A 13111-nucleotide genomic window follows, 5' to 3' on the forward strand; every position below is an offset into this window, starting at 1 on the left:
ATCCGGTGTTTCTGCCCCGGTGTTTCTGCCCCGGTGTTTCTGATCCGGTATTTCTGATCCGGTGTTTCTGATCCGGTGTTCCCGACCCGGTATTTCTGATCCGGTGTTTCTGACCCGGTGTTTCTGATCCGGTATTTCTGACCCGGTGTTTCTGCGCTGGAAGGTTCTGTGTTGATGATCCAAATTTGGAGTCATTAGAGTGATTAGCTGCGGAGCTGAATGTGAATGGATGGATCGGCGCTGCGGGGGGGCTCATTATGCACGCGCATTTAAAGAACGCGGTGGGGGGTAAATGGGTGGATAACAAAAAGAAGGGCGGCTCTGGATTTAAATCCTGCGGGATATAAAGCGGTCCGGTCGGGCTGCGGGCAGAACGTCAACATGGACTCCGCGCGCTGCTGGGTGGTTCTGATTCTCCTCTCGGGACTGACGTGGGACTGCGTGGTATCCGGACGCGCGGTAAAAACGCGAGGATTTCTGTCAAACGCCGCGGACGAGCCGCCAGGATCAACTTTACGCGCAGACGCGCTGAAGCGCTGGAGGCGCGCGGGCGCGGAGACGCACCGGGAACGGTGCGCGGAGCTCGCGGCTCCGTGGCAGGAGAACGCAGAACCGGCTCCGCAGCATAACGCGACCCTGTTGGAGCTCCGGGTCCGAGCCTTCTCCCGCGGGCCCCCCCGGGACCCGGTGTTCCCGGGAAAGTCTCTGTTCGGCTTCGTCCGGCGGGTTTACCGCTGCTGCCGGGAGGGGCGGCGCTGCAGGCGCGTAAAGGGGATCCAAGGACACCGGAGAGGCGGTAAGCGGAGCTCATCCGGTCATTCTGTTATTCTGTGTAAATCAAAGGCCAGCGGAACCGGTGGTTCTGTTAGAACCCAGGAACACGCGGGTCCGGTTCGGCGGATCGCGGCTGGCTCTGTTTGAGTCGTCGGTCCATCATCGATATTTTATTGTTTCTGTGGTGAGAATAAAATGTGATTACTGTAAAAAATGAAGCTACGTAAACGGAAGTTTCTCAAAGCACCCGGATGACGTCATTTCAGAGCAGCAGAGCCCAGAAGAGTTTAGTCATCAATAAATCTGCCTGACTTTGATCAGGATTTATTTCCCGAGAAATTCAAGAAAGTTGTGTGTGTGTGTGTGTGTGTGTGTGTGTGTGTGCGCGCGGGGGGGTGTGGGGACAGGCTCCGCCCCTTTGTTCGGAACAATGACATTTTATCCGGATAATCTATCGATTGATTGAGAGCTTGAGGTTTATTTCTTCAACTTTTAGAACATTATCCTATAAAAGCTGGTCAGTGAAGAACGAATAGGAACTACAATCTCTTGATTAGACTGTGAACAGGAAGTCCCACTTCTTCCTCTTCCTGTGACTTTCACGGCTCTGTTTGCGTGACTGCGTGACTTTCTGCGGATGCGGTTCCATCTTGATGCTGCGGGTTTTTGCGGGACTCTTTTTTTTTTTTTTTACTTTTTATTGTTGCTATTTTATGTTGCACCGAGAAAGATTCCTGCGCTGTGAATCCTTTCGCCTCTTTTGCTTCTGATTCTACGGAAGCCTGCTGCTGCCATGAAGCCAGTTTCGCGTAATTGGCGCTGAATTCGCGCTGACCCTGGGGGGCGGGGTCTCCTCTGCACCTCCTTCCTCCTCAGACGCGGACGTGGAGTTCCTCCTCACCAGAGAGGCGCTGTCTCTGACGCTCACCAGGGCCGAGCTCCACCTCCACCTGTCCAACCCCCTCCACCTGGACGTCCACCCGGTCCTTTCGGCGCTGTCCAAGCGGGACCTTCCCACGAGGTAAGAGCTCCGGAGCGTCCGGTGGAAACGGGCGCGTCTTCCCGGGACGGCGGGACTGACGCTGCTCTGCTCCTGCAGGTACACCGGGGGGTCAAAGGGCGACGCGGCGGAGCTGAGCGTGGACCTGCTGCTGCTCCTCCGGGGTCTGCAGGACGGTGGGGGAGGGGGGGCTGACATCCGCCAGCTGTTCGCCTCCCCCCCGCGGGACGCCGGCGGTGCCGCTCGGGGGCCCGTCCTGGAGCTGGGCCTGGTTCTGGGCTGCAGCCGGGCCGGGTCGGGGGTCCCCTGCGGGGAGGGCGGGGTTCGCCTCTCTCACCCCCCCTTCATGGCGCTGTACTACCGATGAGGCCTCCGGCGGCTTCCGACCAACTCACGCACTTCAATGTCAAAGTAATTTATAAAGTATTTTGTGTACATGTATATGCCCGTGTAAATAGTGAATATTCTAATTCTATGACGTCATTGTTCGGCCATTAAAGCTCCCCCTGGGCGTGTTCTCAGCTGATTGTCCAGCCTCCATTACAGTCCCAACACCAGCTGATTTGGACAGACCATAATACTCTGATCAGAAGATCCCAAACTGATTTGAAATCATTATCTTCAAACCGGTTCTCCTCTGAGCCGAAGATGTTGCACTAAAAACTTGTCTCATCTCCAGCTGCAGAAACATCCAACATGTAATAAGCATGTAATAAGCACATTGTTGTTCACAGCAGGCGTTTTTAGATGAAACTGAGGAGAAACGGGAGCCGCTCTGATAAAATAGCACATTTATTAGAAAGATTTATTGGCATTTCTGCAGACATTTGCTAATCTGAGCTCAGACGCCGCCGCCTGCGACACGCGTTCGCACGTTAACGTTCCGCCGCTTCCAGAAATAAAATCAGAGCAACGAACGCCGGAGCTTCAGGAGGCGATCGGCGTCGAGGCAAAATTAAAACCTAATCAAGAACCTTCAGCGTCACGACAGGAACATCTGGATGGCAAGACGGCAAATCTTTGGTTCTCCGGTGAAATGGAACAGATCTTCCAGCTCCGGCTCGTTGATGGTGATGAAGAGGAGGAGGTGCGGATGCTGGCGCGTTCGCTCGAGTGGGATGAAGACCCGGGAAGGCCGAGGCAAATCACGACGCGTTCAACAAATCAAAGGCAACAAAGACAAAAACCGCTAAAAAAAAACACACGAGGCAGTGCAAAAAGTCACACCAATCAACATTCCACGAAAGAAAAGGCAGAAAAACAACCTGAGGAAAAGCATCAAATCAAAGTAAGTGCGGCAGATTTCCTCCAGACGAGCCCGTTTCAATCATAAAGCACAGAATGGAAGATCCCACGTTTCCACGCCGACCGTCCGGCTGCTGCGAAGTTTAGATTCTCTGCACCAAAAAGAAAGTCAAAAAAATCAAAACACCCGGATCACCTGGCGAATCAGGTGTTCCGCTGCGAGAAGTGTGGTCTGGAACCTTATATACAAACGCAGACCCCAAAACGAGATGAGGTGGGTGGGTGGGGGGGGGGCAACACCTCCATTGTATGGGCGAAGACGTTAGACAGGTAGGGGGTCACTTAAAACGCACGAGTAAAACAGAAACGTCCGAGTGGAGGGAAAGCAGATCAGCGATGACGTCATCATCCAAAAACAAAGAACTGAGATTCAGACCATCAAAGAGAAGAACCAGGAGAAGCATCAAAGAGAAGAACCGGCCAATAGCAGACATCCGCTTCCATCGTCAGATCAAGACGGAAACGCCGGAAACGTCTCGTAAACGGGAGGTTTCCTCGTCTGACCGATACATTACATGGTCATCGACCTGCAGTAACCCCCCCCCCCCCCCCCCCCGCCACTACAGAGCAGGAACAACCCAAAAACAGTTCTGAAAACAAAGACATTCTTTGGTGAAACAAAAAGGCAGAAAACGCAGCGCTGAAAAGATCCCGAAGTCACGCGAGGCTGCATTCAGACCAGAGGAGGCGCTAGAACGACGCAAACGTCGTTAGCTGCAGTGCTAATGCTAGCTGTCGTGCTGCAGCAAGCATGCTAACATTAGCTGCAGCTGCTACAGGGCTATCAAACACACCGGTCATGTGACTTCAGTCACGCGGCGTGATTGCTGAAGTCACATGACCGCAGCGCCGCTCGTTTGGTGACGATCAATTAATTCTGTTACGTTTGTGTGGCCGTAAAAATGGTTTTCTAATTAGTTAAAGTCGACTGAGCCGAGAGCCATTATTGTGGAGGGTCAAAGGTCAAGGGTCGAGCAGCTAAAAAATAAAAACTGGGCCCCTGATTTGGTCTGAATGAGGCCCGAACGGTCGCAGCTTCTCCCTCTGAGCTCAGATGGCCGACCCGTCGCCACGAGAAGGCCGAGGCGTGACGCGTCCGGCGAGGAAAGACGCCGAGACAAGCGGGGACGGTTTCGTCCCGCCGGGAAGGTCGTTAGGAAACGGCGAGCTGACCTCTCCCTGCTGAAACGTGGACGCGGAGACAAACGTCCTCCTAGAATCACAGCAGCTTTGTCCCCAGAAGTCCAAACCGCCGAGTCCTCCGTCGTTTCTACCTGTGCCCCCCCTTGCCCCCCCCTTGCCGCCCCCCCCTCCCCCCCCCGATGCTTCACAGCCGGCAGAGGCAGAACAGTGTTGGGATGAAGACCCCGAACGCCACCAGGATGGGGAACATCAGGCTGCTGTTGTCGCGGCGTACGGGTTTGGCGTCCGCGGGCCCGACTGGACCCGGTACTTGGAACCTGCCGGGAGCCTTTTCTTCCCACCTTCCTCTCCACCCTCGCCGTCATCCTCTTCTTCCTCCTCTTCCTCGTGCTTCTCCAAGCCGGGGTGGGGCTGAAGTTTGGGCACGTCTGTCGAGCAAAGAGGAGAAACGTGGTCGTTTCGTTTCAGGCGCTCCGGCCGGAGCGTCGGGACTCACCCTCCGACGTTCCCTTCATCACGTAGAGCGCGCAGACCTTGGGGTTGTCATAGTAACCCTGAAAGACAAACATCCCGTGTGATAATCACGCAAACGCCAGCGCCCCGCCCCCCCTCCCGCCCGCTCGCCGCTCACCTTCACGAACTCCACCAGCAGCTTCCCGTTGAAGGTGGACACCTCCCCTGGACGCTCAGCTTGCCCCGGCGGATGGAGAAGGGGACGATCTCGTCGTGGGCCGTGCTGTGTCCCACCCGGTCGAAGATGTCCAGGTCCTTCACCACCACGTGGCCGTTGAGACGGACGTCAAACACCTTAACGAGAAACACGGAGCCGAACGGGCCAATCAGAGTCGTCGGTCGCCTCCTTTGAACTCCGGTCCCCCTGAGCTGTACCTTTTGCTGCGACTGTGCGAAGTACACTTCCGCGTACTTCGTGACGAGTATGTATTCGCCCTCCTCCCGAATGGGGACGTCGTACCCGAACGTGTCCTCGTTGTAGCGCTCCGTCTGATACAGGATCTGGTCCTCCGGGCTGGAGCGCAGGATCGGGAGCCGCACCCCATAATCAGACGCTGCAGACAAGAACGGCGTCCAGTTCAGCAGCCGGTCACATGTTCAGTGGAGAACCAATCAGAGCGCTGCTCGGCTCTGCTCTGAAACGAGTAGGACCAAATCTCCAGAGGTCAAAATAAAGGTCGATGGCCGAATCGTGGCAGAAGGGAGGGGATGTCCAACAGCTGCCACCAGATTCCTGACGAGGAAATCAGAACCACCTGGATCAGACCAAGAAGATCCAAGATGGCGTTCTGTGGCGCCGGGAAACCAAACGGGACATTCTGGCACCTCTGGATCAGCACTTGAGGAGGAGGAGGACGGATGAAGCTGATGAAAACCTTCCCTGCATGGGGGGGGGGGGGGGTCGGTGATGCTCTGCTTCCCGGGCCCAATAGAACCCCAAGAGGGTCAGGTGGATTCCATCAAGGATCAGGACAAACGTCTCCAAACTTGGGCACAGATCCCAGGTAGACCCAAGACCCAGAGAGAGGCGTCACAGTTGCCTGACTGGAATCCATCGAACAAAATCCGGTGTGATCCGACCTCGACGGCTAGAGCGGGTGGCGCAGGTGGCACAGGTAGCGCAGGTAAAGCAGGAATATTCCAGAGCGGGACGCCTGAGTCTGTGAGTGACGGGACAAGATTCTCAGGAACGCTGCCAGAAGCTGGAGTCCGGATCTGGATCGGGTTAGCAGCTAAAGGGTCTCCAGAAGAGCCGGAGACGCCGGTTATTGCGGGTCGGATCCTCAGAGACGTCAGAATTTAGCGTTAGACGCATTTAAAATGGTTTGCTTTAGAAAACAGCCGATAGATCGACACTGAACTTAAACACAATGTGGGACTAAGAATTTGATCTGACCCCCCCCCCCCGGCCTGGTAACGGTAACGTGGCCTCCGACTCTCCGGTCAGCCTGACATTATCTCCGGCTTGCTGAGAGGAGGAGCCGCAGGTGAAGCCCAGGTGGGCCTGCAGCGTGACTCACCTTTGCCGAGCTTCCCCTCCAGCGGGTCCTTTTTGAACTGGATCCCGTGCACGTCGACGTGCGCGTCACCTCCGGCGTTGACAGCCCAGATCACCCGCTCGGCGAGACTCGGGCCGCCGTCGTCCGCCCAACACCGGCCCGCCAGCAGCGACAGCACCGCCGCGAGCAGCCCGACGACGAGCTGCGCCGTGAGCCGCTGCATCGCCACGCAGCCCGGCCCTACACGCACGCACACACGCACACGCACTCTGTACAGAAGCAGTAACAGAAACCACATAAGGTCGGCTAGCAGAAGGAGCTAGCCAGCCAGTCCTGATGACATGCAACATATCCGAGTTAGCCAGCATGCTAACGGCACCGCCTGGCAGTTGCACCGAAGCGAACACGAAATATGAAATTACCGACAAGTGTATTAACTTAGGAGAATCACTATATATAAAAATATAGCAAGTTTATAAAAAACAAACCGATCAAGAAACGAGAAATTAGCATGATATCAAGCTAGCTAGCTAGCCTACCTGTCTAACCGGTCTGAGAGCCCGGCTATCCTTAACGCGAATGTCTCGTACTTTCCCCTTCCACAAGTGTCTCCGACCCGGCAGCCGAAGCTCGTCCCCGCGGGCAGCGTCTCACCAGGTGGCGCTAAATAACTTTACCGACTGGAGTTAGTCTCATATGCCCGTGGCCACAGCCTCCCACCCGGACTTTCATTCAAAGTGTGCATCCGAGTCGACAGCTGCTCTGCTAGCTTAACGCGGCTGGTAGCTACTAGCTAGCAGGAGGCGGGGCTGCGCTAGCTACCTAGCATACCCTTAGCCGAGTGAGTGACAGGTTCCGGTCGAATCGCGCCCCCCTTCGGATACACACAGGTTTTAAATATCAGAAAAATCCACAAAAGAGTTTTAGATATTATGCACTCGTTTATTTTATGGGATGTAAGCATTTATGCGTAATATTCAACCATGGCTAACGGCACAATGACGCCCCTTTGATCCAGGTGAAATCAGGGCCAGTATTCTCCCGAATTTATCTTCTCAGGCAGCAGGTTCAAACTCTGCACTAACCGCGATGTTTAAGGAGAAGGATAACGTTAACGTTTATACTATGTTATTGAAATGAGGAAAATCTAATTTACACAGCATGTTTACTTTAAAATTAGGAATAAAGCGAAACATGTCTTCTACGAGGCAAAACCCAGGAAATAAAAACACGGAACCTTTAACCGATAATAAGTTCAAGAAAGGACATTTGACAATCTCTCAGCTTACATCTTTGTCCTTATAAAGTAATTAAGAAAAGGAAAATGTTAGATGCTACCAAATTAGAAGTTTATTCAAGAGGCTAAAATGTATTAAGATATAGAACATGTGTTCCTGAAGAAACCTCGACCCACCCCCCCTTTCCGGTATGGTATGGTCTGAATTTTATCCAATCAGGAGAGTCCAACGCAGCGCGCACAAGGTGCCCGAAAGGAGTGAATGAAGAGGGTTGCTATAGCAACAGGAATACCTCCACGGATGACCAGGCGTTCTCCGTGTTCTTTACACAGAACCCCCTTATCCTGAAGCAAACACGCAGCTTTTGTGTTTCTGGTGTGTGAATGAATGCTAAAAAACGTTTCCATGGAAACGTTTGTCCAGGAGACAATAAATATGAAAGCCTTAAACCTATAAAGGACGTGTACAAGATGCGGTCGGGAAACTTACCTTATCGTCTTTTCTGAGGCCAAGTCAAAATCGTTGCCATGGAAATAAAAAAATAAAACTAAATTCTAAAAAAACAAAAAACAATCAAAGGGTATGCACAATTTCTTGTAGGTAGATGAACTTATTTTACATTTCCTGTCTCCTCTTCGGTAACATAAACACAGAAAGAGGCTCAAACGTAGATATATTTTATTCTTCTACATTAACTGGATAAAATGTTTACTTTGAAAGAAAAAAATGCAAATATGCATATTGAATTTTATTAATTTCTCTCTTTGGCATGCATAAAAATTGCTTCAGCAACGCAAAAGTGTGGAACGGAATCACAATCATGAGGACACGGACATTCGTTACAGGCATAACGTTATCGCCAACACCGTACAGGTCACCGCCGGCGCTCCGGCCGTGTTCTTAACACATCAAAGACGCTGCAAACCGCAACACGCTAATGTCAGTTAGCTCTGTGGCTTTAAAGGAGCAGTTCGCCCAAAATGTAACCCTCCAAGAAACAGCCATGAATCTAAGACCACGGTGAAAAACCAGGCGTGCGATTTGTGGCAGGACGCCACGCTTTCGTTCCACAGATGGTCACACAGGTACGACACAGGCGTTACATTTCCACAGTGCGGAACAACGGTGGCACACGGAACACGTTCAAACACACGCGTGGAGACGAGCCGACGGCGACGTTTGGACGAGACGCAGCGGTCGTTCCACGCAGGACGTCCTTTAGAGGGAGTCAGAGTGCACAATCATAAGTTGGACAGTCGTCAGCTCGGCTACAGCGCGTTCTGCTTCTGTTGTCCCGGAGACGCTTCAGGAAGCACTTATTGATCGATCGCATTCAGGATTCGTTCAGATTCCGGTGGCTCAGAGATCTCGGCCGTCCTTCGGTGAAGCGTCGAGAAGGACTTCAGGTTCTGGACCGATCGTTAGGGGGTCTCAGCGAGACATCATCCGTACGAACTCTGTGGAGAAGGAGAGGAGACGGATGATTGGATGCAGCAGCTGCGTGCGTGTAAACAAACAAACAAACAACAAACAAACAAACAAACAAACAAACAAACAACAAACAAACAAACAAAGACGTTTGAGTTTTACCCTCAAAGTCCACGAGTCCGTCGCCGTTTAGGTCGACGTCCCTCAGGATGTCCTCAGCTTCCTTCAGACCCACCTGAGAGCAGAACGCTGGTCACTGTCCGTTCAGAACCGGTTCAGACCCGGACCAGACCCGGATCAGACCCGGTTCAGACCCGGTTCAGTCCCGGTTCAGTCCCGGTTCAGAACCGGACCTGACCCAGACCAGACCGGGTTCAGTCCTTGTTCAGACCCGAATCAGACCCGGTCCAGACCCAGTGTTAGCATCCATGCTAATGGGCCAGAATCCTGGCTCGCTGGATTGGTGGGCGTGGTTCAAGATAAATCGGCCTATCAGAGCAGAGCTGCTTCTGAACCGTTTTGACTGTATTTAACTGATATTAATCAGATCCGTCTGATATTATTGATGATCGCTCATTTGTTTGTGTAAACGCCCCCATCTAGAGGGGCGTGTCTTGGTTGGTTGGTTTGTTGAGGAGTTCAGGTGTGACCCGGCGACTGGACCGGCCAGGTGAGGACAGACCGGATCCGAATCCATACCTGCTGCCCCAGCAGCTTCCTCATCGCGTCCCTCAGCTCACACGTGCTAATGGCGCCGTCCCCGTTGGTGTCAAACTGGGAGAAAGCACATTTGAAGGAGTCACAATCTCCCGCCGCGGACGCCGAGGCGGCGCCGGAGCCCGGCCGGGACCCGCTCACCTCTCGGAAGGCGTCTTTCAGCTCTTTGATCCCGATCATGTCTGCCGTCTCAGCGAGGAGCTTCGGCCCCATCAACTCCACGAAATCCTCAAAATCAACGTGACCCCCCACTGAGGAGGACGAGAAGAGAACTCACGGTGAGCGCACGCCGAGCGGGACGCCGGCGTCCGCGCGGGTCGGGTCGGGCCTTACGGTTCATATTGATCCGCTGGCTCAGCTCGATCAGCTCCATCTCCGTGGGCATGTACCCCATCGTCCTCATGCAGTTCCCCAGATCTTTACAGCTGATGAATCCGTCCTTGTCCTTGTCGAACTCTTTGAACGCGTCTCGCAGCTCTGTGGCGAAAATAAGAGGGATTCGGGTTTTCATTGATCCCGGGGGAAAAGGCTCCGATCGGTCCCGATGGTTCAGGACGGCGAGCGAAGACAAGCCTACCGTCCATCTCTTCCGGCCGCAGCTCTCTGTCCTGTTGAGAGACGACATTTCATTAGTGGTTAAATCTGAAACGGGAGGGAAACGTCCATCGCAAAACGCACCGCCGACGCCGTGGGCCGGGCGGCGGCCGAACCGAACCGGGTCGCGTTCGCCATTTCAGTCCCGACAGCAAAGGATGAGAAACTCTTCATCGGGAAAAGCTCCGAGGACGAACTCCTCTCACGCTGACGAAGAACAGAACCTTTAAAGGGTAGGCGGAGGGATGGACATGTCCCAGAACCCTCCGGGGTCTAGACGCCGGCGCTGGCGTCGGGCCTGAAGAACCAGCGGAACCAGTGGAGGAGGCTCTGATGATGATGTCATAGCGCCGGAGACCGTCCCACCGTCGCCATCGGCCAGAGGGACGAAAAACGACCACGAGGACGCTGCAGCGCCGGGAGTGAAAGCGTCAAAGGGAGCGGGGCGAGGAGGAGGAGGAGGAGGAGGAGGAGGAACTGAACGACAGAGCGAAGACGACTCATGCCTATTAAAGGAGAAGAGGCTGAAGCCGGCTGAAGCGTGTCCCACGGAGCGAACCGTAAAATCATCTCACGTAAAACAAACACGCTTTCAGACAGGAACATAACGGGGGGGGCAGAGGGGGCGGCCCCTCCACCACTGAAAACCAATAAGTTATTTAAATCTAAATAACTTTGCACTCATTTAGTTTTCATCAGTTAATCAATAGAAAGATTAATATCAGGTCTGATAATCGATTATTAAGTGTCTCCTTTGTCCTTCTCGACCCCCCCCCCCCCCCCCCCCCCCCCCCCCCCCCCATCCAAAGACAAGGTCACCGTGACCTCCAGCAGTCACATGACCAACATCTGATCTGTGAATGTGATGTCATCATCGATCCTCCCTCTCTGATCCCACAGCGTTTAAAACATGAACATATGGATCAATAACTTCTGACCTTCGGGGTGTTCCAGCTCCTCATGGGCCACGCATGCGCTAAGCGCGCCCCCGGACGTCAGAACAAGAACATCTGGAGTCCATTCATGTTGATTTAACCCCCATGAAAGGGGCGGGGCGACCTCTGACGTCTTACCTGTCCGAACAGGGAGTGGAGGATTGTGCGTAAATTGACGTCGGACGCAGAAGAGGCTGAACTGGACCTCCGGGACCGGCGAGAGGACCTGCTGGACAGCGGGACCAGGGGACAGGAGGACGGGGCGGGGCTGCTGACGTCATTACCCCCGTCGTCCTCGGACAGAGAGGGCACCTCGGGCACCGGGCGGGGCTGGCGGCGGCGCTCGGGTCCTGCCGGGGGGGGCTGGTCCTCCCGGTGGTGTTTCCTGCGGTGGTGATGCCGGTGCGCGGGCTTGGATGACCGGACACCGTGCGTCTCCGGCGGCTCGTTAACGGGAGGCGCGTGAGACGCGCACTTGCCGCGCGCGGCAGCGCCGTCCTGGCTGTCGACGAGCGACGGGCGGCACAAGGGTCTCCGGGCGCTGACGTCGCCCTCGGCCGCGGGACGGCGGCGGTGCTGCGGACTCCTCCGGCTCTCCCCGGTGCGCTCGGGGGGGGGCGCCGCCCGCGCCGCCGAGGATGATTCCGAGGCGCTCATTGTCTCGCCGGTTCGATCGTCGGCATCGCGTCCATTGTCCACTCTTAAGTTCCAGGCGTCATCTCAGCACCTGAACGCGGTGCGGCAGCGCGCAGCCGCGCGCACGGCGGAGCGCGTCATCCTCCTCATTGATGTGACCGCCGCTCGGTGACGTGGGTTCGGACGGTTTGTGAGACGCACCGAACTTTTCCGTCCTCTCTGCAGATACAAGAGGACGGAATCACAACCACACCGGAATCATCTGCGTGACGCGGCGGCTCGTTTATGGTTAATGTCGTCACGTGACGTAATATTGTTTCTAGGATTTATGAGGAATGAAAATATTTTCTGAAGATGTTCATTTGTCCTCTGAGTCTGGAATATTTGGACATTTTGATATCTAGACTGCTTTTGGTGATCATTCTGTCTGATTTTAAAATTTGGAATGGGCGTGTAACACAGGAGCGACCGGTGACGTCATCATTACAGCAGTGACATCATCATTAGAGTAGAGGGGAGCTTATAAACCGTCAGTTTGTCCTCCAGGTACCACCTACAGGTTCCGGATCAGCATCACCTACAGGTTCTGGATCAGTCACCACCTACAGGTTCCGGATCAGCACCACCTACAGGTTCTGGATCAGTCACCACCTACAGGTTCTGGATCAGTTACCACCTACAGGTTCTGGATCAGAACCACCTACAGGTTCTGGATCAGTCACCACCTACAGGTTCTGGATCAGGTTGTCTGGTTCTTTCTCTCTGCTTATGAGTCAGCATTTTCAGGTCCAGACACACAGCTGACGCCGATTGGATGATTAAACCTTGACTGTTCTGTACTCCTGTGTTCTGATTGGCCCATTTGAAACCCTCATCTAGAATTTGGACCTGCTCTATACTACGGCTAATAAATTTGTTCATAGTGAGGGCTCGTGAGTCCATTTTTAATGATATTAAAATGTTAGTTCTACTGGTTTCAATTCCTAGTCCAGAGGAAGAAGTAAAAATGGCCACACGCCGTCGCCGCCTGGTGGCCGGAGGACGACACTACAGCTGTTGAACAGGACCAGCTTTGTCCCTTTACCTCCACGAGATGCTTGACTACCTGTGCAAAAGTAACAAACACGACACCAGCTGGTAAAATAAGATACTCAACCGTTTAATAAATGTACAGAAATACTCTTCAAAATCCACATAAGAGCACGTTAAAGGACAATTATTCAATCAATGTAAACAAAACGGCTGCCCCGCCGTCCACGGCCAACCCCCCAGGAATGAGTTCTGATAAAGGAGCGCTTCACGCGGGAATGAAGACGCATTCCGGAGCTC

At 53.9% G+C, this 13111-nt stretch overlaps 3 protein-coding genes across 3 annotated transcripts; 1 reads left to right on the plus strand and 2 right to left on the minus strand.

Annotated features, from left to right (window-relative positions):
* The first annotated feature begins 381 nt into the window (after positions 1-381).
* Positions 382-2282, plus strand: si:ch211-170d8.2 (uncharacterized protein LOC571755 homolog). Its single transcript, XM_068738461.1, has 3 exons — positions 382-796; positions 1651-1795; positions 1874-2282. The coding sequence occupies exons 1-3, from the start codon at positions 382-384 to the stop codon at positions 2139-2141; spliced, it is 828 nt and encodes a 275-aa protein (XP_068594562.1). The 3' UTR covers positions 2142-2282.
* A 2124-nt stretch (positions 2283-4406) lies between these two features.
* mlec (malectin) lies at positions 4407-6961 on the minus strand. The gene is given in 8 exon segments (XM_068738721.1): positions 4407-4489; positions 4492-4650; positions 4719-4776; positions 4854-4903; positions 4906-5029; positions 5111-5289; positions 6256-6503; positions 6774-6961. Coding segments are annotated over 7 exon segments (855 nt in total). The 5' UTR covers positions 6458-6503; positions 6774-6961.
* Positions 6962-8879: 1918 nt separating this feature from the next.
* On the minus strand, positions 8880-11803 carry cabp1a (calcium binding protein 1a). Its single transcript, XM_068738462.1, has 7 exons — positions 11285-11803; positions 10195-10225; positions 9951-10094; positions 9759-9868; positions 9600-9674; positions 9063-9135; positions 8880-8929 (listed from the first exon to the last, which is right to left on the minus strand). The coding sequence occupies exons 1-7, from the start codon at positions 11801-11803 to the stop codon at positions 8904-8906; spliced, it is 978 nt and encodes a 325-aa protein (XP_068594563.1). The 3' UTR covers positions 8880-8903.
* Positions 11804-13111: the final 1308 nt, after the last annotated feature.

This window comes from Brachionichthys hirsutus, chromosome 4, assembly GCF_040956055.1.
Source record: "Brachionichthys hirsutus isolate HB-005 chromosome 4, CSIRO-AGI_Bhir_v1, whole genome shotgun sequence".
NCBI classification, from domain to species: Eukaryota; Metazoa; Chordata; class Actinopteri; order Lophiiformes; family Brachionichthyidae; genus Brachionichthys; species Brachionichthys hirsutus.